Source organism: Phyllostomus discolor, chromosome 10, assembly GCF_004126475.2.
Source record: "Phyllostomus discolor isolate MPI-MPIP mPhyDis1 chromosome 10, mPhyDis1.pri.v3, whole genome shotgun sequence".
NCBI classification, from domain to species: domain Eukaryota; kingdom Metazoa; phylum Chordata; class Mammalia; order Chiroptera; family Phyllostomidae; genus Phyllostomus; species Phyllostomus discolor.
This window is the reverse complement of record NC_040912.2, coordinates 8434542-8460897: the sequence shown is the minus strand read 5'-3', so window position 1 is coordinate 8460897 and position 26356 is coordinate 8434542. Positions and strand designations below refer to the sequence as shown.

Here is a 26356-nt window from a genome sequence, read left to right as displayed (position 1 = left end):
GACAGACAAATGAGGGTCAACTGTGATCAGTGTAACACTGCAGGTATGGATGGGCCACCAGGGAGATACAGAGAAGTACTTAGAGGAAAGTATATCGCTTAGATGGTTATATTAGCAAAGACGAACGCTATAAAATCAATCGCTAAGTTTCATCTTAACAAGTTAGAAACTGCGCTGGCCAGGTGGCTCAGTAGGCTGGAAGCACCATCCCATACACCAAAAGGTTGTGGGCTCGATTCCAGGCCAGGGCCCATACCGGGCTGCAGGTCCCACCCCCAGCAGAGGCACCTGCAGGAAGCAACCCTTCAATGTTTCTCTCTCACCATGATGTTTCTCTCTCCCTTCTTCTCTAAAAATCAATAATAAAAAAAATGTTCAAGTGAGAATTGAAAACACTTTTTTAAAAAAGAAGTTAGAAACTTAAACCCCAAGCAAACAGAAGAAAGAATATACAGAAAGCGATGAAATATAAAACAATCACTACAAAAAGTTAACAAAGACAAATGTTAGGTTTTTTTACACATTAATAAAACTGATACACAAGTAGCAAGACTGGTCAATAATGAGGGAAGCCACCAATTACCAATATCAGGAACAGAAGAAGGGGTATCACTGCAGATCTTGAAGACCTTAAAAATGTGGTAGCATTATACCAAGGAGTATCACACCACCAAGGAGTATCACACCGCCAATGAGTATCACACCACCAATGAGTATCACACCACCAATGAGTATCACACCGCCAATGAGTATCACACCGCCAATGAGTATCACACCACCAATGAGTATCACACCACCAATGAACATCACAACACCAATGAGTATCACAACACCAATGAGTATCACACCACCAATGAGTATCACACCACCAATGAATATCACAACGCCAATGAGTATCACACCACCAATGAGTATCACACCGCCAATGAACATCACAACGCCAATGAGTATCACACCACCAATGAGTATCACAACGCCAATGAGTATCACAACACCAATGAACATCACAACACCAATGAGTATCACACCGCCAATGAGTATCACACCGCCAATGAGTATCACACCACCAATGAACATCACACCACCAATGAACATCACAACACCAATGAGTATCACAACGCCAATGAACATCACAACGCCAATGAGTATCACACCACCAATGAGTATCACAACACCAATGAGTATCACACCACCAATGAGTATCACACCACCAATGAACATCACAACGCCAATGAACATCACAACACCAATGAACATCACAAGGCCAATGAACATCACAACACCAATGAAATGAACAAACTTCTGGATAAACACATCTTACCGAGAATGACACAGGAAGAAAGAGAAAGTCAGAATAGCCCTATGCCTACATAAGGTAGTAGTGACCCAAGCGTCAGCAGCACCTGGGAACTTACAAAACGTGAAGCATCCCAGACCTAGAGAATCAGAATTGGGAGGAGGGGCCGAGTCTCAGCAAGCTGTACACTTGACCCTTGAAATAACATGGATTTGAACTGCATGGGTCCACTTATATAAAAACTTTTTTCCAATAAATATCGTAAGTGTATTTTATCTTCCTTATGATTTTCTTAATAACATTTTCATTTCTCTAGCTTACTTTATTGTAAGCACAGTATATAATACATATAACATACAAGATACATGTTCATCAACTGTTTGTGTTATTGATAAGCCCTCGGGTCAATGGAAGGCTATTAATAGTTAAGTTTGGGGGGAGTCAAATTTATACACGGATTCTCAATTGTGCACGGACTGGCATCCCTCCCCCCCATGTTGTTCAAGGGTCAACTGTAGGACCTTCCTAGTGATTCTGGTATCATTTAAGAATTCTTTGAATAACATTTCCCACAAGAAACCCAGGCCTAGATGGTCTCACTGATGAATTCTATCAAACATGTAAGAAAGAAATGATTTCAGCCTATAAAAACTCTTTGAGAAAATAGAAGAGGAGGGAACATTTCTCACCATTACTTTTAGACTCTACTCCCTTTACCGAAGGTGTAGGAGATTTCTTTTACCTGCCCTCTGATCCTTATTTTGAAGTGATTCCTGGTTTCTTTGGAATGAGCCATTCTGACACATAAGTGTCCAGGTGGCCACACTGCATGCCCTCAAGTAGGGAAACATCTCTATTAACTGCCCTCTTCCTTGGCTTGCAGCCCTGAGAGGCGTGATTACCCACTTCTCCATGAGGTACCTAGCTAAGGCTCTCAGCTCCCCGTGGGGAGCACCCGCAGCACCGTGATTCTGCCCTACCCTTCACCCCCAAAACACCCCTCTGACTACATCAGAGACTGAGACTCAGAGAGCAAAAGCGCTGATAAAAAATCAACTACCTGCTCATGTTACTCCCTCTAAATAAATGCCAGTACTACCTTTCTACATCTGGCTATTTTTTCTTACTCGTTCCTAAGTCTCAGCTCAGGTGTCATCTCCAGCAACCTTCTCTGAACCCCAAACTGAGCAGAGCACCCCTCCACTATGCCTCTGCAGCTCCATCAAAATCTGACACTGAAATTGCCTGCCTGGGTTGCTATCCCTCTCCCACATGCCTTTAGCTCTTTGAAGGTGGAAACCACATCTTGTTCCTTGTTTTTAATATCACATAGTTGTTGGTAAACATATAGTAAAATGAAGAGTCAGACGAGCCAAAATCCACACCCATAAATAAAATATGCTTAACTTTATTTTACTCAATGTCTGTGGTAGAACTCCGCCCTTTAAATCACTGATGGGTGTGTGGGGTCCCAGCCCACTGACCTGCGCACTGCACAACTTCTTAGAGGGACCAACACAGTGGCAGTGAACTGATGATGCTACCGCTGAACCTTTGGCTACAACGGTTAGATTCCCTTTTTAAGGCTCTTTCTGCACACCTGTACTTTGTCTTCACAGCTGTGTGGATCAGTCTCAAGCACAAGACAGCAGCCCCCCTACCCCTGCCCATAATTTGCTGGCTCCATTGCAACCACCCCCCTAATGTGAGACCCTGAAGAATTCATGTCCTGTATAGGCAGAAGAAGTCCTTGAGGGAAGCCAAGTTTTGCAGAGAGTTTTCAAGCAATCACTCATAAGAAAAAATATTTATTTTTAGAGCAAGGTGAAGGGAGGGAGAAGAGAGGGAGAGAAACACTGATGTGAGAGAGAAACATGGATTGGTTGCCTCTTGTATGTGTCCCAACCAGGACATGGCCTGACCAGGTATCTACCTGGCGACCTTTGCTTTGTGGCTTTGTGGAACGACACCCAACCGACTGAGCCACACTGGTCAGAACCAAGCTCTCACTCTTAATTATAATGAAGAATGGCATTCTGTGGTCATTAATTTTTGCTGGGAGGAAGGGCATTATATTAACAGCTAGTATTTATTAAGCACTTACTATATACCAAGAACAGGGTCATATACCACACATACATCGTCTCATTTAATCCTTACCAACCACCCTATGAGTTCGGTACTATATTAACAGCACCCTGGGAGTAGGTATGTTTACCTGGCTGAAAAGTCACAAGGTTTAGGAGGATGGGAAGTGAGATTTAAATTGGGCCTCTCAGGTCCAAAAATCCACGCTCAGAGTGCCAATGCCATTATCACCTTGTGTGTGGTCTTCTGGGACAATCTGCCCCTCCAAGGCCCCATGCAAACCAATAGCAGTAGTAAGTCACCTATATTAAAAAGGGGGAACCATCCACCCCACCAATCTAAAGATCAAAAGTAACCTTTAAACAGGATTCATTTTCCAACAAGAGACTAATTTAGGGGAAATTTCTTTCTATTCAAAATAATGATGCTAAATGGGGAGCAATTTAAGCTGTACAATGGCTTCATCAGAGCCTCATCTGTCAAATCCCCAAACTGTGCTCCTGGAACACATTTCTCAACACAGAGAAATCAGCGGGGCGGGGGGGGGGGGGGGCGGAATGCAGATGTAAAGCAAACAGGTGAAAGTATGCAGTTAGTGTGATCTAATGAGCGTAAGCCATAGTCTTAATGGATAGCTGTGAGCACACCCACCAACAACACCCTAACCGCCAACATCATTACCATCAGCGCCACCACCATGACCACCGCCATAATCATCATCATCATCACCATCACCATCATCACCATCACCACCACCAACATCACCATCATTGGTGGTGTTATTATTAAGAAACTGAGTTATTATGTCCTCCATAGGAACAGGGCTTCTGCTTATCCATGTAACAGGCACTGTTCACATTACAAAAGCATTCTCTTTTCTGTCTTTTTCACTTGATAATGAGTAAGCAGTGGTGACTAGCAACTATATTAATACTACTAATAACATAGTATACTGGAATTAGAAAAATTACCGCAAAATAATGGCGAATTTTTTTTAAATTATGGGTTTGGCATAACAGCAGAAAGGTGGTATGCACCTCACAGTCCACACTGTACCCATCAGGTTCTTCAGCTATTTAACTGCTATGCTAATGCTAAGGAACACTCGATTAGGATCTGAAAGTTAAAATACAAATTAAAGATTAAGGGACTGACCACAGAAAGGTCAACCCACAGGTCCTCCATTTGTATTTGCACCGGAGGGCAAGCAGACAGCAGGGGCAGTCCTGTCCCTGGGTGGTGGAGCACTGCAGTCCCAGACTCACAGCAGGCGGTCTTGCCCTTGGACTCCAGACAGACCCACGTGGTCAGAGGCACTGCCCTGGCACCCGGGCCACATCATTTCAAGGGCCATTTTTGTTGTCTGGGGTATAAGCAGGAATCCATTCTGATCTATATTGGGGCTCACTCTGTAGCTACTCGTTTTCACTGAAATAACTATGATAATTTACTTTCTGTGCTCCCACATGGACGGGATGGGACTTCACGTACCAGAAAATTTGTTCTGTTTTACTGCCTCCTGTGTAACAATATGTAATAATATCGTGTTTCTTTTAATGTCTGCAAATTTGTGCTTTTTCAGGGATAATAGAATATAACAGCATGGAGACTTATGATTTTTGATCTGATTCAGGATAGAGTATACTGTATTTATATAAACCAGACAATACTGCCCCTTCCAGACAATGTCAAAAGCTCTTTCAATGTATGAGTAACAGTGTTTTAAATTTTTTTCCTTATAAAATATAAATGCATCTAATATACCTATCTAATCATATATGTCAACTACAAAAACTATGAAACAAAATTCATAGTTCTGCTACATAAACAAGGAATCATAGGTCAAAATAATATTGTTAAAATGATACTCTATACATTTACTAAAAAGATACCCTACACATTTACTGCAAAAAATACTCTGCACATTTACTAAAAGCCAGAAAGTACACTTAATGCTTTCGACCATCACCTCATTTAACCCTTTCAACAAACCTGCATGGCAAGTCCTGCCAGCGTTCCCTGTGGTACAGATGAGGAGAGTGAGGCTGAGAGCCAGTTTTGTCCGCCTCGACACTAGTGACATTGTGGACCAGATCATTCTTTGTTATGGTGGAGGTGTTCTGTGCGTTGTAGGATGTTTAGCAGCATCCTTGACCTCTATCTCTATGCCGGTAGGACACCCCAGTCCCAGACGTGACAGCCAAAAATGCCTCTAGACACTGCCAATATCCCCTTGTGTCAAAATCGCCCCCACTTGAAAACCCCTGACTTAGAGAAAGCAAGCCATTTACTGAAAGGCACACACTTAGGAAATGGTAGAGCAGAAACTGGAAGCCAGGCATGCTGATTGTAAAGTGCATGCTATTCCCCACCGACATACAGTGCTGGTCACTCTGTGATAGATTAAAGAATATAAATTTTTCTCCCAAAATAGGAAACTAAAATGAAGATGAATAATGAGTGTCCTTCTGTGGAAAGATCTTCCATGACCACACCGGACTGGACCCTTCCACTTTGGGGTCCTAATTAAGGCCCATGGCCCCATGGCTATTGTCCCTGCATAGCCTGCTCCCCTGCCCCACCCACCCCAACCTTCTTTCCGTCTGTTACACGTGTGCAAAAGACAATCACCAGTCGCTTGTTAAGGCTGATCCCACCCTTCAGTAAACAAGACAGAGTTCCTGGCCTCAAGGCGCCCCTAAAGAACAGGGCCTATCTGCTTCCTGCCAGTTCCCTTGGCTGGCCCTGGACCGTCTCAAAGTCCAGGCCCTCTGCACAGTGGCCAGTGGACTCTGGTTCTGCTCTGCGGGATTTCCCAAGCCTTCAGTGACTAAGCGCTTTGCACACGCCAAGGACTTCCTCTGTGCTTCACGTATGCTGTCACCTGGGCTCCCAAGAACCCTCGGAAGCAAGTATTATTATTGCCACTTGACCAAGAGGGTCTGTGAAGTAGGGCAATCTACCCAAGCACTGCACAGGGTTTGCGCCAGGATGCAGACTGCAACCTAAGCGTTGGTGACTGCAGCCCTCTGCTCCTGAGCCAACCCTATGCCCTTCTCATGCCGTGGGGGAACAAAGACTACACACATGCCTCTTCCAGAGCGTGTTCCGGCTTAGTCGCCTCTCTCCAGCTTGTTTAGAAATCTTCTTCCGCGTTCCCCTCCCCTGTGATGCCCAAATTATGGGAATACACAATCTGGAGCTGAGTGTGATTCTCCTTGCGGAGAGGCGGAGGAAAAAATGCAGGCAGTGACCCCGTGAACTTTGAAAAGGCTTTATCACACGAAATCAGAGGACAGAAAAATACAGAACAGGTTTCCTTTTATCTGATTCAGTGTTTGTTGTTTACCTTTTGTGCATAGTTTCCTATTCGTGTCTGACTGGCTACGTTGCTTCACTTTGAGCGGTAAAGCGCTGGAACAGGCGACCTTGGAAAAAAGAAACCGGTGGTGGAGGTGAAGGATTTTCACCCCTTCAGTCATATTATTGAACATAGCTGGGTTTCTGGAGGTATGCGTTTTTTTTTAATCTTCATTAATCTTTCCTGAGAGCTGTAACTTTGGGGTTGAGGCCGAATTTGACAATTTTCAAGCATAAAATATGCTGATGAGAAAAAGAAAACTGATGGAGTGGGGAAGAGAAGTCCAAAAGGAGTACTTTTCTGACCCTTTGACTTTTATTCAGCTTTGGGTGGCCTCCTGGGTGGGGGGCGGGGGGCAGGGGGTGGAGGGAGGTTCCAAAGCTATAGCAAATAACTGAGCCACAAGGGTGGAAAGGGCTCAAGAAGCTTCTGGCGTCTCCAAGATCCGCCTTGAAGGCCTGGCCCAACCCCTTCTCTGCTTTGCAACTGCAGTCAAGTCACTCACTTGCCCTGAGACCCTCACCTGCAAAACAGGGTCACCGTGAAGATTAAATAAGGCAATGTACATGGCGCACGTGGCACACAGTCGACGCACGATGAATTTCATCATCGGGGTGCCCTTGAGACACGTCTATGTTTTTGTTGGCACCCGTGATCTGGCAATTGTCCCTTTAATGGCCTTCCCACAATTAGCTTACATTATTTAGGTGAGACTAGGAGTGTCTAAACCAAGAGTGATCCAGCTGGTGGACAAAGGACCATCGTTACAGGGCCAGACACTGTCACCCACCCAGAGGCATCATGTTCGTCGGCACCATCGCTCCTTGCCTGTGATTCGGTCACAGGGCACAGAGCGTTTGCCATCACAACAAAAGCCATTTAGCAGCTGGGCTTCCTTGCAGGAGGGAGAGCCTCAGGAATTCCAGTCAGAGAGCATCACTCTGCAGATGAAAGGGATCAGAGAAGTCCTCCTGTTGAACCTCATCTGCTTGCAGATGAGGACACTGGGGCCACAGAGGAGAATTTGGGCACGAAGTCCTAATCTGGCTCTTAATCTTTCCCCTACACCAGTGGTTCTCAAACAGAAGTAATTTTACCCTCCGGGGGGCCGTTTTTGGTCATCACAACTAGCGGGAGGGGGCCTGCTACTGGCACCTAAAGCGTAAAGCCAAGGATGTTACTAAATGTCCTACTATGCACAGGGAAGTCCCCACCATGACAAAATCAACAGTGCCAAGGTTAACAAGCTCTGGCTATACTTGTGGACCCAGTGCCTCCACGGACTCCAAAAGCTGCTGGAAGTCAGACTTGGCCCCAATTTAGAAGCTCTCAAAAATGACCGAACCAACCAAGTCGGTTCTGCCCCTGGGGTGTTGCAGGCCGCTGGGATTAGGGGGGATTTGGAGGCTTGCGTACTCGGGCACCTTCCAGTCTGGGCTTTGCTTCTGAAGCACAGTTACATGCCCAGCCTGAGTGCCACTGAAGTCCTAAATAGACAGGTCAGTCTTACTGGAGATTCTTACCTTACTGGACAATCTAAGGAAATGATTCCCAAAACTATTTTAGCAAAACACTATAGAACAAATGGGGTACGCCATGCAGTTGTCAAATATCCAGACTAATGCACCGCAAACAAATACATTTGACAATGCACTTAATATCCACAGGATTCATGGTTCGAATGGAGGAAAGACAGAAGTTGATATAGAACAAAGCAGCTGTCAGAGTTTCCCCCCCGGGAGCTAGAGTTCCATGTGGGAAGAACTTAAACAAAAAAGAAACTCAGAGTCAATGATCCAAGCAATTACGTACTTCCTGAGCCTGGCCCTGGTTGCATGCCATCTGGCTCGCTGACCTCACTGGACTCCACCCCAGCCAGTAGGGGGGCCACATAGAGCCTGAACGTGGGAGTAAATGCTGATCCACAAAATACTGATGAGTCACTTACCGATCTCAGTTTATTCACCCACAGTTCCACCTGGTAATTCTGACCGTAGTTCTGACCCATGGTAGAAATACATGGGGCATCTCAATCTGATTCGCTCATAAATCTAATCCGAGTTGAATAATTATGTCCAGGGCACCATGCTTTTGGAGAACATATTCCCTCCTCAATAGAATCACAATGATGCCAAGAAGAATAACATGCACCCAACTGACTCTCGTGCACAGAATCGGTACAGCAGTAAGTGCAAGAACAAGAATTCTTTTAGGTGGGGAGATCGAGAAGGCTCCACGGAGCAAACAACAGCATTTGAATTGGATCTTGAAGAAGAGATGGGATGTCAGCAGGTAAAAATGAGAACACCCATAATATCAGAAAGACTGTTAATGAATAAAGGGTGACAGAAAACACAGGGCGAATCTGATAGGAGAGTCCGGGAATCCTGTGACTTGACTGGAACTGAGGGGCAAGGGAAGGTGGTCACAGAGGCAAGGCAGGAGCACTGAGCGCCATGGAGACAGACGCAGACACCCGTGAAATCCTATACATGAAGACAGGTCTTCATGAGCCCAAAGAAAGCCAGTGGAGGTTGGCTTGGTGGTGGAGGTCTTATTTTTTAAACACACATAGCACAGCCTGAGACACTGTGGACCAAGTAATCAGACATGGGTGGGCGGAATGAGAAGATGAAAAAGTAAAGAGAGTAGGTGGGCCCTGTTTGGAGCATCGTCCTGTACACAGAAGGACCGCGGGTCAACTCCCAGGCAGGGCACAGGCCTAGGTTGCAGGTCTGATGCCCAGTTGGGGTGCATGTGAGAGGCAACCAATCAGTGTTTCTCTCTCACATCAATGTTTCTTTCTCTATCTTCACATCGGTGTTTCTTCCCTGTCTCTCTCTCTCCCACCTTCCTCTCTCTCTAAAAGCAATTAAAAATGTCCTCAGGTGAAGATAAAAAATTAAAAATTAAGAAAAAACAGATGGCTAGGAGGCTATTCAGCACTCTGAGAGATGGGTAATGAGACCGGACCAAGATCGTGGGAATGAAAACAATGAGAAGGGAAAGCCCACGACCTGTACGAGAGACTCATTTACCATGGCTGGGGGCAGAGAAGACAAAGTTAAAGAAACACAGAGGATGGAAAAATAAATTAAGTGACTCAAGAGTCTGGATCCTGGCTGAGTGGGAGAATAATAGTAATGATCAGACTTGACCGTGGAAGAAAGGACTGAATGTGCCCAGATGACCCTCTGACTCAGAAGATGACAGCTCAATGCCAAGGTCATTCCTGCTACTAATAGGTCGGTGTAGTCCTGAGTACTACACAGACTCAGTTCTTGAGCTGCTTTCTACACCTCAGCACCCTCTCTCACCCTATCTAACTCCTAACTCCTGCGACGCAGTCTCTCTGGGTCACCCTCCTCGTGCCTGCTGCCCAGACTCCTGCTGACCCAGCAGGAGGGTGACTGCGTGAGGCATGTGTGAGTGGCAGTTGCCGGGTACTCTGAACTCTCGCCAAACTACCTGTATGGACTCTCTCCCCCTCCTTTATCCCCTGGCTATGTTTCACCTGAAATCACAGTTCTCATAGGTCCTTTCCCTTGTTAATGTATCCTTTGTGGGATGACGTGTCTACCTGTGAGCTGTGTTCCAGTCGGACCACTCTGCTGCTCTTTCTGGTCCGCCCTGACATCCCACCCTTCTCTGCAAAATTGCCCTGATGTACTTGGCAGTCTTGGAAGGTAAACGGGACATATTCTCGTAGCTGATGCACACGTTCTCACTGCTTTGAAAAAGTATCGGTTATCATGAGTATAGGAAAATGCTTTTCAAAGGACTTGGTTGTTTAGAAGATCCCTGACTCTAAATGTCAGTACTGCAGAGGAAGTAGCGGCATGCAGGACTGGTTATCCATCCGTATGTAAAAACGTGTGCCTTGCTTGATCCGGTCGCCACTTTAACTTTTGCAACAAGTCATTTAGCTGTCATCTTTCAGTGCCAAGGTGGAGGAAGGGCAACAGTCCTCCGATTCTATGTCAATGAGGCCGAAACAGCTTCAGAATTAACCAGTCTTAATGTGTCCTAGGGATGAAACGGGGGCACAGTTCAGCAGAAGATGCACCTGCTAACACAAAACGACACAACTGCTTAGAAGGCAACCTTCCCAAAGGGCGACAGCCACTCGCCTTCCACCCCCCACACAGACAACCTATTATTAACAGCAAAGGTGGCGGCGCTGTTGATGACTCATAAGTGTGCTGAGTCGTGAAGGCTGAGAGCATGGGCAGTCTCGACTGAGGGAATCATTTGCTGGATTTAATCGATTATTGGGCTCATCGAATGTGATTACTGAGCCGCATAAAGCCTGAGTGAAAGGAGGTATCAGACACTCAGGGAAAAAAATAACCCCTTGTTTGCCTTGCAACAGAGAGAGGTCACTCTACTATCTACGTGTACGATATCCACTTAATGGACTCCCTCACATATGCTGGTGTTCTGAGCTGTCTTCCTCCTAGCATACTGAAATAGGGGTGCAAGTAAATGTGTGTGGGGGGGGAATGTTTTTGACCCATTGGTCCCTTTGAGAAAGAAAAAGCCTAAAGAATCAGCAAGAAGCAGGCTGACAGCTCTAGGGGGGGTGGGGGGGCAGGTGTTAAAGGGATGGAACAAAAAGGTAAAAGGAGTCATAGACACGGACAACAGTGTGGTGACTGCAGGGGAAGGGGACATAACAGGGATACATGGTCATGGAAAAAATGCAACTAAAAAAACTTGGAAAAAAGGATCAGCAAGCCATTAGCGGGGAATGCCTGGGGGCTGGGTAGAAATGGACAAAGGGAGAAAAATGGGGACAACTGTAATAACATAAACAACAAAATACAATACATAAGGAAATAATACAACTAAATGGGGAGAGTCAGCAAGACATACATTTTTAAAAGAAGTAAAAACATGACAGCAAAAAGAAAGAAGGAGCTCCTACCCTTTGCAACAGCGTGGATGGAGCTGGAAAGCCTTATGCTAAGCGAAACAGGCCAGGCAGTGAAAGACAAATACCACATGATCTCACCTTTAACAGGAACCTAATCAACAAAACAAAGAAACAAGCAAAATATAACCAAAGACACTGAAATAGAGGACAGGCTGACAGTGACCAGAGGGAAGAGAAGAGGGAATTTCAGGGGACAATGGGAAGGGTTTACAGGAACAAATTTAAAGGACACATGGACAAAAACTGGGGGGGGAGGGGGGGAAATGGGAGGGAAGGGGAGGGTTGGGTGGGTGGGCTGGAATGGGAGTAAAAGGGAAAAAACTGTACCTGAACAATGATTCAAATAAAAAATTTAAAAATTTAAAAAAGAATTAAAAACATGAAGAGAACAAAGAGAAAAGATTCTGGACTACCCCACTAGACTTGAATAGGCCATACTCTCCAGCGCCATGAGGAATAAGCAATACCGTGGGCCGTCTCCGGGATCTAGTGAGCAGGGAGCACACGCTGTTAGCTCCTCCCGACAGGGCTGGTGTCCCCAGTGCCCTCTGATGCCAACAGCTATCACCACCCTTGCCAGCTCCCGGTATAACTGTTTCGTTCATGTGCGTCTCACCTAGGAGCCTGTGTACCCCCTCACAGAGGCTAGGTCCTACGGGCCTCATTTCCAGTATTTACTTAAGCACATGGCAAAACAGTAAGTACTAAGTCAACTTTTGTTCAACTGAGAGATTTTTTTAAAGCATTATGCAGCTGACTATCAGTATCATATGATTATTGAAAAGACGAGAGATGCCTTTGGCTACATTGAATTGCTCACAGGAATATTTGTAGATTTACAGAATGAGTCAATCAGACAGAGTCAGAACCAGAACTTGTACGTAAGCTGTCTTAATTAACAGAGCTAGGGTTAATAACAAACACATCAACGGAAACCTCCACGGGCTAAAGAGGGTTTCGCTATCTGATGGGGCTTCAGACTCCAACTCTGGACCATCCTGACCGAACATGCCTGCAGTGCAGACATGTGAACACGAGGCATGCGTCTGCAGAGGTCCCTCGGGTTTGTGGATGTGTCTTTATTTTTCCCTCTGCCTCTGACTGTGCTGACCAATCAGCATTCCCTAGCACACTGAAATAGGGGTGTGAGTGTGTGTGTGTGTGTGTGTGTATAAAACACTTCTAACGTAGCTTCAGCTTACAACACCACGTCTGACGGCAATTCCTTTCCTCAGGGGCAGCCCAGAACGATTAGATTAGTTCTAGGTAGTGGGTGTTGTCTTGTACATGGTCCGATAGGCTTGCTCAAAGACATAAACTTCTCAAAGGCAAACCTGACAACTCAAAGCTGCAGCTGCATGGAAAACAAGCTGGTGAGACGTTCACGAAGACACAGCGTCCCTGCATAAGCCTCTCGAGCTGTCAGATCTCCATCTCACCACTTCGGCTAATCTCCCAGAACGACAGGCCCCTGTGGACAAGACTCATTCATGGGGCAAAAGGATGGCTCCTCTGTCTCGAATGGATTTCAAGCCCAGCCCGGTGAGGTGTTCCGCAGCAGGGTAAGGCTCCCGGCACCCGGGCAAACCCAGTCGGGAGTACTTCTCATCCTGCTGCATGAAATTCTGGTGTTGCAAGAGATGCATGCATTTCCCTTAAGGCTAAAAGGGAGGCTTGCTGTCATCAAAACATCCTCTTGAGCTGCTAGGATCTGCCTGGGACTTCATGAAATATTTAAAAGATCTCAGTCTTGGTTGAATTGTAATAGGATGATGATGACTTTGAAAGTGAGTGGATTTTTTTTTCTTCAACCTGACTCTGAAAGGGGAATAAGTACATATGTGAAATTAAATCAAACAGCCAAAAAAAAAGTTTAAACAAAAGTAAATTATTTTTGTATCCTGGTCTGTCCAAAGCAAACTTACGAGATCTCAAGTTTTTAATGTAACATTCATGCTATTTAGTCTTCCTTCATGAAGCCACCAGCTTTTTTTTTTTGACTAATTATTAACTGAAGACTAATTACATAATTACATTTAGATTTGAATTAAACAGTTGAGTCCATACTAGTATGCTCGTCTCAAGTGCGTAAAACAAAACACAACACAACTACTCCCAGTCCGAACAAAGCGTCGAACAGACAAGCACACATTCAAACGGACCGGCACCTGACAGCGGGGCCAAGACGTGCTGAACAGTGTCTGCCATTCCCCGAACGTGGTATCCACACACTCCGAATTCACAGACCCCTGGAAAAGGCCTCAAGCAAGGTCATTCTGAAAAAGGTTGAAGGTTCGGTGCAGGAAGAACACCTCAAATTCTGTGATATCCTCCCATTAAGAGATGCAGTCTGTGCCTCTGCCTCTCAAACCTGGGCGGGTTCTGTGACACCTTGACCTGTGAGACACAGGAGTGGCGCTGCCAGGTAAGAAACCAGCGGCTTCCACTCCTTGTGTCTGGGAATACTCGGCCTAGGAGGCCAGCTTCCCCGGGCACTGCCCTGAAACCACCGCTCAGTAGGAAGAAGCCCAAGCTCCACGAAGACAACCTGGAAGATGTTAGCCATGTGGAGAGAGAGCAAAAACCAAGGAGCACCAGGCCCCCCACTTGCGAGTGAAGAAGCAGTCTTAAAAGTGGACCCCCACCCCCAGCAGCCCCAGCTAACACCGAGGAGGCAGATTCAACCCACTTGGCAAAGTCCTTGCTGAATTCCTGACCCATGAAACTGTGAGCAAATAAAATTAGTGGTTTTAAGCTTTACGTTTCGGATGATTTGTCACTCAGTGGTACATTAGTAGACATGAATCTATCTCGTACGAAAATATGTGGGTGATTAAAATACAGTTCAAACCAATCCTCTTTTAATTCGCACTTTACATGACTTCAGCGGAGCGGGTGCAAGACAGTCTGGTTTGGGTTTCTTTTTTTTACATCAACATACTAATAAATGCAACAGCATTCACGTCAGATGTGCAAAATTATGCTTTCGAAAATAATTGACATATTCATTTGAAACCTGACGGGTTTGAGCAGCTCTCTTGGAAGACTCCCTCTTGCTGCCCTTTTCTCTCTCCTTAAAGTAAAAGTAAGGCAACGTGGGACCATCTCCTGCCCCACAGTAACTACACGTGAAAGTGATAAATTACCTTTTACTCTTGAAGACTATTATGCCCTCTAATTGGAGTGATTAATTTACATCCTGCTCAGTGGTTCATATCCAATTACTACCATGAGCCTGATGAACCTGAATAAGATAAAATTATTTAGCCATCTGTAGAAGCTCGCTGTATTTTGAAAAGTATAGCAACCTCTAGGAAGCTTTAAAGTGTGGTCTATTTTCTCTCAATGGTTGTGCATCTCTATAATGCATACCAAATTGATACACCACTACTTTGGACTACTGACTTTATTGGGGAGCCATAGGATATAGGAGTCTCTGCTATCAGATAATAATCAAAAATAGGCCTTCTAAAAGAATTGACACAGTAACTTCAAACTTGACACCTTAGAAAAGGTATCATCGAAGTGGTCATCTGAAAGGCACCACTGTTGACACTTGCTGGCATTCTCATTGCGTCGGTGATTCTTGACCTGAGTGTGACCTGTTTAAAGCTGTAACGCCAAAGTCAAATGCAGTACAATCAATAAAAAGCAGACACAAGCTTTTAGACTAGAGTGAGGGCTTTGAATGCTCGGTGAACAGAAGGCCTATGCAACTCTATCTGTTTGCCATATGCTTTCCAAACTCTTCTCAAAACGGTGATGGAGGGTGATGATGGATGATCCTCTTCTTTATTTGTTTAAAGATTTTATGTATTTATTTTTAGAGAGAGGGGAAAGGAGGAAGAAAGAGAGGGAGAGAAACATCAGTGTGCGAGAGAAACATCAATTGGTTGCCTCTCGCACACCCTCAACACATGCATGTGCCCTGACCGGGAATTGAACCAACAACCTTTTGGTTTGCAGGGTGATACCCAACCAACTGAGCCACGCCAGTCAGGGCAGATGATACTCTTCTTTAAGTCACCCTTTCCATGGTGAAATCAAAAAGACCATCACTGCCCTTCAGGAAATTTGAACCTATGCGTTGAGCTCAACAGCACTTTGTCAGCAAACCAGGCAAAGGAAAATTCAAACACTAAAAGTACAGTTAAAAACCCATCCGTGCTGCCACGCATAAACCTTCAGCATACGCCCCGCCACCCCAGCCCTGCCCAGCCCTGCCCAAGGGTTTAGTAAAATCACCGGACAGCTCGGCAGGAACAAGCTTTTCAGTCTGCCAGGGCCACTCTCGTGGGAAGGGGGACACTCGCTGCGCCACACTAAATGCCTGCGATCAATTTTTAATCCCAACAGCAGTGGTGATCCGAAGACAAAGCAGGCACCTTGCGGAGAAGGAACCGGGAGACTGTTCATTACACGTGAACATCCCCCAGGAGCCAAATCTGCCAGGAGCCGTGCACCCCAAATGCCTTGACCAACCAGCTGCCCTTTCTCAGAAACAGGCTCTTACCTCTGGGACGTTTTCTTATATTTTCTCCTGTAGGAAAAGAAGCACAAACACATATCAGGAAAGGGTTGGCGGTAGGCAGTGGGTTAGAAAAAGCTTTGGGGGGAGGGGCGCAAGGGAACACCTTGCAGAAGGAGCTCTCTATGAGGCCTGGGGGGGTCTCACAGTCCAGCCCGAAGGTTGGGATTATTGTGTTATTCTGTGGCCAGGTGCATCAAACCATAGCCTTAGCAGTAGCAAACAGCAGCCCAAGAGCTCAATGGCTCTGCCTCCTATGTTTTTCCCTTTCCCCTCAGAAGGCACTGCAGCATCTTGGCTGAGGTCCAGCTTTAAAGACAGCAAGATCCAGGTTCAAATCTCAGCCCTTCCACTTATCAGACCCATGGGGTGGGTGAGGAGTACATGACCAGCAGCATATAAAGCATTTCTTTTGCTGGCATGTATTAAATAGTCGATAGCTATTAGCTGTTTGTACTGTCGCTATTGTTAATGTGTCACCCACATTATGTAGCACTGAAGTCCCTTTAACGTTGTGCCTTTTCAAATGTGAATATATGATCATGCAGCTAAACCACACGATCAGACACACGGGCTTCAGAAAGGGAAGGAGGGGGGATTAGGGCAATGAGCAAGTCTACAAGGGGAGCCGGAAGCCGTGAGTGCAGCGTCAGCACCAGACTGTGGGCTCCGTCTGGAAGGTCACCACCCCCCACCCAGGAAGCAGGAGTGACTGAGCTCTGTGCACCTGTGCTGTTTCCGGTGCTCATATAACCTCCGGCAAGGGCATCTGCATCTGTCAAATGGGATAACACCTGCCCTGGCTAGCTCACCTAGGTCAGAGTGGCTAGCCCATCCTAGTGGGGAGTGACCATACAAGTTTATTTTCCCAGTATCCCAATGTGGTTCATGTCCGAGTCCAGTTTTACCGACTCTGAAGACTCTCGGGAGGGTTTTAAGAGGCTCCTCACTGCGGGGGATTAGAGGAAAAGCATCCTCAGGACATGCCATGCCTCCCAGGGGGCCTCCGTTCCACACCTACTTGCCCATTACAGTCACTGCACCCAGGGAGCCAAGCCACTGGTTTGCTAACAGAGCGGTGTGTGAAATGCTTGTAAATAGGAAAGAAAAGTGCAGCTGTTTCCAACCCAGGCTCCCCCTAACCTGCTGCACCCCTGTTCAGGTGAAGATGCCCACGGCAGGGCTGGGTGTCAGAAGAAGAAGCAGCACAGCATGTGGGGCCCCCAGGCAATACTGCCGGATGTGCAGGGGTCCCCGTTAATCTGAAGGAAGCACGCCGATGATGGCCATGACCCCAGGGGAATGGGCTAATGGGCCACCACTTTTCTTCTCGCTTGTAAGAACTTCCACGTTTTTTTTTAAAATGAGCGTTATGAATAGAATTAGAAAAAAACATGAACTAGTCACACACCTATATATACCTAGTCACAGATATAGGTATGCATACACATACAGCGCTGTAGGAATGCACAGAGATATTTACAAGTGTGAAATGTATCATATAAATAGGGAGGGGGTCAGCTAGCTGCATTAGCTATAAAGTGGGAATAATCGGAGCACCTCTCTCAGGAGCTTGCGGTGAGAAAGCAATGAGATAACCCCACCCCCTGAATGCAGCTCCCCAAGGGCAGGTTCCTTGGAAGCTTCCCCGCTGTGCCCACAGTGTCTAAGACAGCACCCGGCATTTCCTGCAGAAGCCGTGATGCATGGGTGCTGCCCGTCCACTCCCTGACACGTGGACCCTATCACCACTGACAATGCACACTCTTCAAGCAGCAGCCAAGGGCAGCCATGGTGTCATCGGCAGGCTCCGAGCACGGCGGCGAGCTGTGGCTGCGCCCCCATTCTGGGTCCTCGTGAGAGCTGCTGGCAAATGAACGGGGCTGAGGAGTCTCAGCAGGACCAGAAAAGAGCCCGTTGAGAGTGCCAGGACCAGAGGTAAGGGGGAAGGAGCACCGGCCAGATGGACGCCCTGGCTTCTACCCAGAAGCCCAACTCATTCTACCAGCAGAGAGTGTCTTCGGAGACAATGGTTGCTCTTGGCTTCCACACCGTTCTCCCCGCACAGGCCGAGGGGACCACACAAAGGCGCTTCTGGGAGTGCCAAGAAAAGTCAGAGAGGAACAAATGCAAGCGTGGCTTCCATGTTCAGCACCTCCTAGTACTGAGGCACTTAACACACATCGCTACTCCTCACAATAACTCTAAGATCTGCTCTCTGAAAGAATCTGAATCCTAAAAACGGAAGTTAAGACATGTACCTAAAGTGTGAGTTTAGTATAACCACCAATGGGAGGGGTGGTTAAAGAAGCTTTTGGAAAGAGGTCATCTTGATTTGGGTGGGCTTCAACAAGGAGAAATATGTGAGTAGGAGGCACGCAGGTGAGGAAGGCACACCTAGTAGGCTCACCCCAGCCCACCCCACCCCAGCCCAGCTTGCCCAGCCCAACCCTACCAGATAGGGAGGGAAAGAGCAGGTAATAAGGCCGTAGACAAAGTCTTCCCAGGTAATAATATTCAAACTTATGTTCTTTAAAGATAATTCCTGGGGAAAGGGGTAACCTCTTACATTGCCTTGTCTTATCTTTGATAAGGTGGGAAGACAATAGGGCTCTGGGCTGTGGCAGACCTGGTTCAAAAGCCAGCTTCCCCACCACCCCCATCCTAGCTATGAGACCTCAGGCAAGCTGTATGCAAAATCAAACCTTAGTGTCCACATCTGTAATGTGGAAGGAATGAACTCAGAGGACATAATGTATTGAATTTGCTGGGTACTGTGCATGCCACATAAGGGGCATTCTAAACATTTTGAGTCCCCCTTATTTTGAGCTTCTTGAGGTCAGAGTTCTTATCAGATGGATCTCTGTATGTATCCCAAGGGCTTGCACGTGGTTAGCACACAACCAGTGTCTATTGGCCAAATAAAGGAATCATTTGCACCTGCCACTCACACCTACCGAAATATGGGCTGTGCATTTGGCAGACGCAAAGAGAGACCAAACATCGGACTTTTCAGTCCAGCTCACCTTCCTGACACTCACTTCCCACCTTCACAGATGCCTTCTTGGCTTTACAAGTCCTGGCGTCCTCCCCCCATCTTGTCCCACTGAAGCATGGAGAGCCCCCCAAATCAAGAAAGACCCAGTCCAAAGTGTCACTAGGCTGGAGTTGGAAGGTCAGCACTTAAATCACAAGAAAAGACTTCAGATCATGGAAACCACCCTACCACAGGCCCTACTCATCTTCCAGGTCTCAGTGGAGACATCGCCTCCTCCTGAAAACTTCCCAGGGCCTCCCAAACCCGGTAACCCCCCTTCTGTGTGCCACTGTGTTTATCACTCCCCAAAGTTATGATCTGTTATGCTGGTGGCAAAAAGGATGGCTTGTCCAGCACCTGCTAGTGTCGTTGCCTTGCCTAATGCAGGGCTTGGCCAACGCCAGCTATTGGTTTACTGTCATGGAATGAATGAATTTTAAGAAACTAATCCCCAAAATGCTTTCTTTCTACTTGTGTCCCCTCTGTTTGCTGATGACTTGCAACAAGCAGCGAAGACACCTCCCACAGACCTGCGTTCACTCTGCACGTGAGGGAAGGGAGGCTCGGAGAGGTTAGGTGGCCTGCCTAACGATACAGAACCCTTGAGTGGTTGAGATGGAAAGCAAACTCAAGCCTCCGAAGAAAACTGGAAAACTTAAGCAAAGAAGTCAAAGGATGCCAGAAGGAAACGCAGACACCAGACAGAAACAAACACAACCAACAACAATAGAACATACTGGGTTCTTTCCATCCAAACACAGGAAATGAGCTGGAAAAGAACCCAGTTTATTTCTGGCCTTTTGTTTTTAAAAAATGTGTACAGAATGTACCCCTGACCCATACCCTGAAAGACCGAGGGAATGTTTTTAAATGATCTGTTTTGGTGTTTCAAGCTTATTTTCACTGTGTAATTTTTTTTTAACTTGAAACAGCACATCATGCATCTCAAGACTTGTGGCGCTGGTGGCAGCTGATGTAGACCGCAGGGAACGACCCAGAGCCGCTGGGTTCTGGGATCAAGCGAAACCCTCGGCATCACGGCGGGTCGTACACGCAGGGCCAGGCCGGGAAACCTGTATCCGTGGGGACCTAGAGCAGGGCCTTTCCAGCTGTCCCCCAGAAGGACCTCTGCCCTCCGCACACGCAGGCACACGTGCACACACACAGCGTTGGTCTGTTTGTTTGTTTGCTTAAGGAGAAGCATCGCAGCACAATGCTTAGGTCCCTTGCCTGATCCAAATCCCTTCTCCAATGTATTGGGTCCAGTAAGTTGTGTGAGTTGTAGCAACTTGCATCTCGTTCCCAACCACTGGTCCCCTCATCTGTAAAATCTGGGAAGCAAGGATGCCTGCTCACAAGGTGAGGTGAGAGCTGAATGGAAGAATGGATCTGGTTATTCACACTTAGCTGGATGAACATGGCGCTGGGCATCCAGTTCATGTCCAAGAGGGAACCAGCGATTGCATTAATAACAGCAGCATGGAATAAATAATAATGGTATTGTGATTCCATAGGTTTCCAAATTTTGTTCTGAGGAAAAAAATCTTTCATTGATTTTTTTAAGTAAAGAAAAAAGGCTGAAGATTGGTTTCTAAAGTGGAAAACTGCCTGGCTGGCGTAGCTCAGTGGATTGAGCGCAGGCTGCGAACCAAAGCATCACAGGTTTGATTCCCAGTCAGGGCACATGCCTGGGTTGCAGGCCACAGCCCCCAGCAACCGCACAACGATGTTTCTCTCTCTCTCTCTTTCTCCCTCCCTTCCCTCTCTAAAAATAAATAAATAAAATCTTAAAAAAAATAAAGTGGAAAACTGAATAGTCCCAATTCTCCCTATCTTAAATACTTGAGCCACAGAGAAAGCGAGTGCTAATCGCAGTCCTGCTAAGAGAAGGAGCTGAAACCCTGCCCAGTGTCCTGCTACCCCTCCATGCCCAAGGGATCCCACAGGCTGTACTCCAAGACCCCCACATGACAGTGGTCCCCGGTAGCTTCGCAGAGCCATGCACTTGCCTCTCATTTGACAAGGTGGGCCGTTGCTCTGACAGCAAAAAAAAAGAAAGTAAAACTGGGTATTTAAAAACTGCACATCAGAATAATCTCTAGAAATACCTAAAATTATATTTCAACAGAGATCCTGTTTATCAATAAACCCCTGAAAACTGAAACCCCTCGAGCCACTCACACAGAATCCCTAAGCATCCTCCGAAAGCTGTAACTCCATGCCGAGACAACAGGCGCTGTAACAAGAACTATTGATTGACCCATATCCACTTACCTCGTGAGCAAATTAAAAGACTCCTGGGTCTTCACTGAAAAATCAATGTCTGTTTAAGTCCGGAATGTTTCCAGGGAACTGTGGATTGCCTGAGGAGTGTCAAGCGGGGCGAGTGTTTGTGTGTGAGACACTTGGGTACAGAACAGGGGAAGTGGCGAGCTCGAAAACCGGCCCTCCAAGGCTTCGGTCCAGGTGCATCCCTCTGACCCCATTCTGACAAGTGGGTACTGAGACCGGAGCATCACCGAAGGGCCAAACACACTGACCCGCAATATTTTAAAAGGTTCCCCAGAGCTCTCTGTGGCCGTGTCATCCAGCAGAAGCTTCTGGACCCTGACCTTCATTTCACCTCTCCTGGCCCCAGCCGGGGAGAGAAGGGTGAAACTAAACCAGCATAAGGGATGATTGATTCTGTCCACAGTGAACTTGAACCTGCCTGGAGGCAGAGTAGAGACAGCAAGGACAGAGCAAAAACAACAACAACAACAGTGAGCTGGGAGCAAGGATGCTGTTGAGGGGCTTTATCAGCTTTTCGATGGCTAGGAGTTCTCAACGTACTGGGCACGCCCACAATCAAATGTACATTTCCCATACTCCCAAGTCAGACAGATGACTGGGGGGGGGAATCATCCCCCATAGCCCGGACAACTGGGAGTCAATTAAGCACCGATGTGAAATTCCGAAGCGCCTGGCAGTCTCTCACGTTCTAAAAGGGAGTATCTCTGAGTAAGAGCCATATGGGCGCTGCAACCGTGAGGTTTATAAATAGGCTTAATATTCAAACAAGCTGGCTTAGAAAAACCAAAACTTGGGTTCAGTTTCTAAGCTGACAGCAAGCCACCTCCCAGTTGGGCGCACGAGAAGATTTCCCGGTTTGGGAAGCTGAGTATGTTAACGACGACACACAGGCACCGTGAGAAACCCAGTCCCGCCTGGAGTGTTCTTCAGGGTTTCTGCCTAATGATGACTCACTCTGCTCCTGATCCCAGCAGATCCCGTCCCCATCCTTCCTGCCTGAGCTCACCGCTGCTGCGGAGGCACCGACGGCTTCGGAAACGTTGGTTCTCCGCCCCGAGTCCCCTCGAGGGAGGGGGAATTGGAGGACAGACTCAGAAAAACAAGGACCACAGCAAGACTCGTGCAGTTAACTACACGTTCACAGAAGTCCAGGTCACGTGGGACTCACTCGAGGGAAAGGGGACCGAGATAAAATGCCACAAATAGCCGGGAAATGAGAGAGGGTCTGAACGACCACCTGACCCTCTGGTTTTGTTTTTCATTGGCAAGTGGGATGCAGACTGAGTGGAACTGGATATCTCTAGAAACATCTACTGGGTCTGTCTTCAGGCATTTGTCTGCCCTCCGTGTTGCTGAGAACAGAAGGTCCTTGTACGTTTCTCTCATTCCTACTGCGACTTCACTTCCTTGACATGTGCATGAAAACCTAGACTTGCGAAGCTACGCATATCAATTGCTTGATGGCCAGTCCCATCTTTTGAACAAGTAAATGCCATGAGAAAGTATATATAGATTGCAGTTTCCTGGTACTGTCCAGCAACTTTAGGGCGGGAAAAGAAGATACTGGAAAAAGTGCGAGTCTCTCTTCTCATATCAGTTTGAATATTTCTTAGCTGATGAGCTCCAGATAAGAGAATCCATGCAAATAACAATCATACATTTTCCTGCTTGGCCAAAGATCCAAGGCACGACAAGAGACAGAACAACGAAATGACAGAAACTCACTTCCACCTGGAATAAGCCAGGAGTTAGGAAAGGGAGGTGTTTGTTTACATTCTGTAACGAGTTTTTCTGCGGGGTTTTCTATCGGGAGAAACTGCTCTACAGACGCACGCCCTTTCATTCAGCCACTCGAGAAAGGAAGACCGTATTCAGGAACAGCAACTCCCAAAGTACAAAACTCCAACACGTTTAAGCAAAAGGGACGAGATGAAATAGAAATGAAGGAAGCCTTGGGCAGTGTGGTTTGGGGGTGACGACTGTGAAGCTGAAGAATGAGAGAAGGCTAACGTGAAACAGAGCTGTGAATAAGGCGATCAAGTTTTGACTCGCTCCTGGACGCAATGGTGCTCCTGTCTAGTGCCGGCGGGGCAGCGGGAAGAGGAGAAACCTTTGAGGAGAAGGTTCAGTCAAAGCTAAGCAACCCCCTAGCAAGCCCCTCCAGAACAGATGATCTGTACCTTTTGCACAAGCCTGTCCCTTCCCTGTTCTCCCAACCCAGCCCCCTGCTCTGTCTGCAGACAGCTGGCCAGACCCAGAAATCAAATCTCCCGGTCACGCCTGCCTCTCTCCTGGGCCTGGGTTAAACATTCCAGCACTCGGATTACTGTCGAACAGGCCCCCCGTTGGGACCCCTCCCCAAAGAGCTGAAATCTTCCGCTGGCAAGCAAGGCTTGTAACTGTAACAATCTATCACTTAAGGCTGGACAAGGAGGCCATCAGCAGCACCAGTGAGAAATTGTGGCAAGGGTTTTAGAGAAAGAAAATAGGAAGTAAACGTCATGCTTCTAGAAGTCCAAGTAGCACTCATTTGCATAAATGATTTATCCCTCGAGTCACATGTTTACAACCACTTGCTGTGTTAGAAGTACGGCAGGACTGCGTGGGCGGGCGTGGAAGGGACTCTTTGTGACCTCCCTCCTGGGAGCCTGGCTCCGCGTTAGATAAACATCAACGACAAAAGGCTGAAAACAAAAATATTTCTCCCGTCTCTGTGACAACACTGCCAAAGCGGAGAAAAACCCAGAGGGTGAAGATGACAATCTCACTCGCTGCAGATTTATCCTTGGAGTTACGGAATGGGGAGGCTTTTTTCCGTTGAATTATCCTGAGTGTTGCTTCCGTGCATTCTCTGCGTCGTTTTCCCCCAAGAAGATGTAGCCAGAACAAAAACGGTGACTTCTACCCAGTGTAACATCAGCAACCGGTCTAGTTCTTCTGAGCCTTTTCTATCTACTCCAGCAGTGTCTCATTCGCACTCCCCTTTCGGAAGCCCTTCCTCCCAACCCTTATCAAGAACGATATAATTTCCCTCCGATGTGGTATCTAAAACAAGCAGCAGCAAATAAACAAACGAACTCATAGACACAACAGGCAGAGGGAGGGAGGGCGCAGAATGAAGAAGGAAAAAGTGAAATGCACGGTGACGGAGGGACACTGGGCTTTGGGCGGCGAGCACACACACGGAGCACACAGGTGCTGGACTGTCCAGGTGCGCCCCTGAACCTTATGGAATGCTGTTAACCAATGCTACCCCAAGAGATTGAATTTAAAGAAAAACCTACTCCTAGCAGGAAGCAGCTCTGGGCGATTTACCATTTCGGGTGAGCTGAAGTGGCCCGTCGCTCAACAGTTTCTTGGGAAGTCCTTCCTCATTCCCCAGAAGCCTTCCCTCCCAATAACAGCATCTGGACACGGATGCTGTTGATGTTACCGATTTAAGGATGGCAAAAACGAGGCCAAAGGCCACAACAGAGACCGACCACGACGACATCCAACTGGCAGATGCAGTCCTGGGGCCCTGCAGAGCGCTCTGCCGCCACCCAGGCTCTGCTGAGCATTGCAGCCACGCTCTCCTGAGCCACGGGCCGTCCCTGACAGCACACCAAGACGCCCTGGAGGGGGTTTTGAACGACTCCTTCATCGTTTTAACCATGCCCAATTTCAGTCAGTGGTTTTATAGACAAAATGGCAGTTTTAAACAACACGTATAAAGCTTCATTTATCACCAGTAATCCTTAAGATGTCGCAAAGGCACGACACGGGCCCCTATGCAGGAAAGTGCTCACAATCCGTCAGAGTCAGCAAACAGGGTTTGCAAGTAACAGCCACCCGGAGCAAGAGACCCCACTCTGGGGGCCGGGTTAACTGATAGGTAGTGTACGAGCCCTCGGGGTCATCCTGAGACAAGAGTCACAGCGGTAGGGACAGAAAAGTCAGGGAGGGGGAGATCCATCTGAACCTGAACTATTCGCAAAGCACGCCGGGAAGTGGTTTGCAAGGATCACTCTTCCGCTGCCGCATAAGCCCAGCACATCCCTGGAGCAGGGACTTCAACCATGTCCATCCCACGGAGCGCACAAAGCAGTGGCTAGAACTCTGCAGCACACCGAAAAGTGTATTTTTTGCCCATCTGACAAAAATAGGTATAATTTGATTCATTCACAGCAGACAGCTGTTGGTGTGTTGGCTTCCGTCATTTTTTTTTATTTGACAACCTAAGGGAAAAGAGGTCAGTGCCCCTGACTAAATAAATAGTCAGGCATTGCATGTTTTAGAAATTCTTGCTGCGCATCGGTTGAAATCACTGCTCTAGAGTGTGGGTAAAGTCTTGGTTATTTAAGCACTGTGGTTGTTTGGACTCTGGATAAACAGAATTTAAAGGTCTTTGGAGAGCAATAGTGACTTTCAGCTAGACACTCAATGCAGTCTCACTGTGACTGTCTACCAGGGGTGTCCAGCCTGCGGCCCATGGGCCGCGTGCAGCTGAGGGTGGCTGTGAAGGCAGCCCAACACAAAACCATAAATTTACTTAAAACATTACGAGATTTACTTGTGATGACATGTCTCAGTGTATTTCCTGTGTGGCCCAAAACAACTCTTCTTCTTCCAGTGTGACCCAGAGACTCCAAAAGGCTGGACAGCCCCGAGTGAAGGGAGAAGTGTTTTCTTAGTTATTACTCTTTGAACTAATATTCATTTGGCATCATTCAGACCTAAACACACACATACACCCACATACACATATACACACATTACACATGTATACAGCTTTTCTTTGTACTTTGTTGGGCTATACTTCACATCTCTAATCCAGA

General features: G+C 47.0%; 1 protein-coding gene across 6 annotated transcripts in view; it reads right to left on the bottom strand.

Annotated features, from left to right (window-relative positions):
- The window catches only part of PDE1C (phosphodiesterase 1C), a 411283-nt gene that overhangs the window by 202949 nt on the left and 181978 nt on the right, over positions 1-26356 (bottom strand). Inside the window, exon 2 of one of the 6 annotated variants that reach the window (XM_028526185.2) lies at positions 16196-16222. The exons of the other annotated variants lie outside the window; for them this stretch is intronic. Coding sequence (XP_028381986.1) covers positions 16196-16222 — 27 coding nt within the window. The remainder of the gene's footprint in view (positions 1-16195; positions 16223-26356) is intronic. 6 annotated transcript variants of the gene reach the window in all.